The sequence below is a fragment of the Orycteropus afer genome, unplaced genomic scaffold (genome assembly GCF_000298275.1).
Source record: "Orycteropus afer afer isolate SDZICR_OR568_19922 unplaced genomic scaffold, OryAfe1.0 scaffold00042, whole genome shotgun sequence".
Lineage (NCBI taxonomy): Eukaryota > Metazoa > Chordata > Mammalia > Tubulidentata > Orycteropodidae > Orycteropus > Orycteropus afer.
The window spans coordinates 11,906,371-11,908,052 of NW_006921629.1; the positions used below are offsets into that span (position 1 = coordinate 11,906,371).

The window sequence follows — 1,682 nt, forward strand, 5'->3', positions numbered from 1 at the left end:
TATTTTAGTTAAAAAAGTTTTTTAGGGTGGTACAAATATATATAACAAAATATTTGCCAATTCAGCCATTTTTATATTGGCATTGACTGTATTCTTCATGTTGCACAGCTATTCTTTTCCAGATCTTCCCCCACCATCAACATAAACTCTGTGCCCCCTAAGTAGTAGCCCTCCCTTTCCCCTCGGGGAGCTCATGTTGTAGTCAGTGTGAATGGTGCCCCTGGGATATGCAATGGGTGCCCTGCTAGCACCCAGAGAATCAGTGCGCGTTGGATTGTTCCCCAGTTGGGGAGGTGGGTTTCACAGACCCGACTCCCTTCCCACTGTGGCCCTCTCTTGACATGAAGCTCTGCCAGGCACAGCAGCCCTCTTGGATCGGGGGGTAGACTTGGCCTGGGGGCATCAACCCAGGACCCTCTCTACTTTCATCTAGGAGCCTGGAGAAGCCCCTGTCTAAGCAGAGAACCCTGTTAGCCATAGCAGTCTCTGAGGGGTTGCTTGAGTAGAAAAAGAAATCCTTGTGGCCAGACTTAGGGCTTTGAACTGGCCAGGCTCTTCCTTGGGCTTAGGGGTGGGGTGGGGTCTGGGGACATTTCCGTGGCCTCACTCCTTTTCATTCCCGTTTCCTCAGTGACAGTGCATCCAGCACCCCCAAGACCCCAGATGGTGGGCACTCTTCTCAGGAAATCAAGTCTGAGACCTCATCCAACCCCAGCTCTCCGGAAATCTGCCCCAACAAAGAGAAGTAAGAGAGTCCCACCCTCTTACCACCCTGAGGGAAGAGCTGGCTTTAGCTGTCTGGAGCCCTGGAATATGCTCACTGCCTCCAAATAGGCTGAGGGGGCACCTCGTGTCCAGGAACTCCATGGAACGCAAACACTGACAGAGAGGGGTGTGGGTGGGTAAGCTCAGCTCTCCCCTGGGCCTGCTGCGCTCCCTGGCCCTGCAAGGTTCTGGGGCTCCTCGTGTGTGAGCAGGCCTGCCTTGCTTCCCCGTTTCCTGCAGGCCCTTCATAAAGTTGAAGGAGAACGGCCGAGCCAACATCTCTCGCTCCTCCTCCAGCACCAGCAGCTTCAGCAGCACCGCGGGGGAGGGCGAGGCCATGGAGGAGTGTGACAGCGGGGTAGGTGTGGCCCGTCCGGCCTCTTGATGAAGTGGGATGGATGGAAGCAAGAGGTAACAGTCATCCATCTCCACCTTCCAGGCCAGTGGTGGTGGAGGAGAAACCCCCCCAGAGTGACATAGCTCTAGCAGTAGTAGAAGGACAGAGGCCAGGTGCATGGTATCCCTGCCATGGAGCTCTTGGCAGGAGGGGTGTCAGGGCTGAAGGCAGCAGGAAGGAAAGAGCGGGTCAGAGAGGAGAGTGGGAGGCAGGGGCTGCCGTGGTCTGATGGGGCCTGTCTCAGGCCTGCGTCAGACTGGGCCACACTGTGGGACTTGGAAAGGCCCCTGGGAGATGCAAATGACTTATGCTCGACTAGTAACCTAAAAGTTGGTGGTTCATACCTACCCAGTAGTGCCATGGAAGAAAGGCCTGGTAATCTGCTTCTGTAAAGATTATAGCCAAGAAAACCCTATGGGGGCAGTTCTACCCTGTAATGACACCTGGGGTCACCATGAACCAGAACTGACTCAATGATACCTGGTTATGGGGCTTGGAGGGGCTACAGAAAGTCTGCTGC

General features: G+C 54.9%; 1 protein-coding gene across 1 annotated transcript in view; it reads left to right on the forward strand.

Moving 5' to 3' along the window:
* The window catches only part of RAP1GAP2 (RAP1 GTPase activating protein 2), a 145,985-nt gene that overhangs the window by 136,753 nt on the left and 7,550 nt on the right, over positions 1–1,682 (forward strand). The window contains exons 18-19 of the mRNA XM_007937578.2: positions 632–745; positions 1,006–1,123. Of these exons, the coding sequence (XP_007935769.1) occupies positions 632–745; positions 1,006–1,123 (232 nt within the window). The remainder of the gene's footprint in view (positions 1–631; positions 746–1,005; positions 1,124–1,682) is intronic.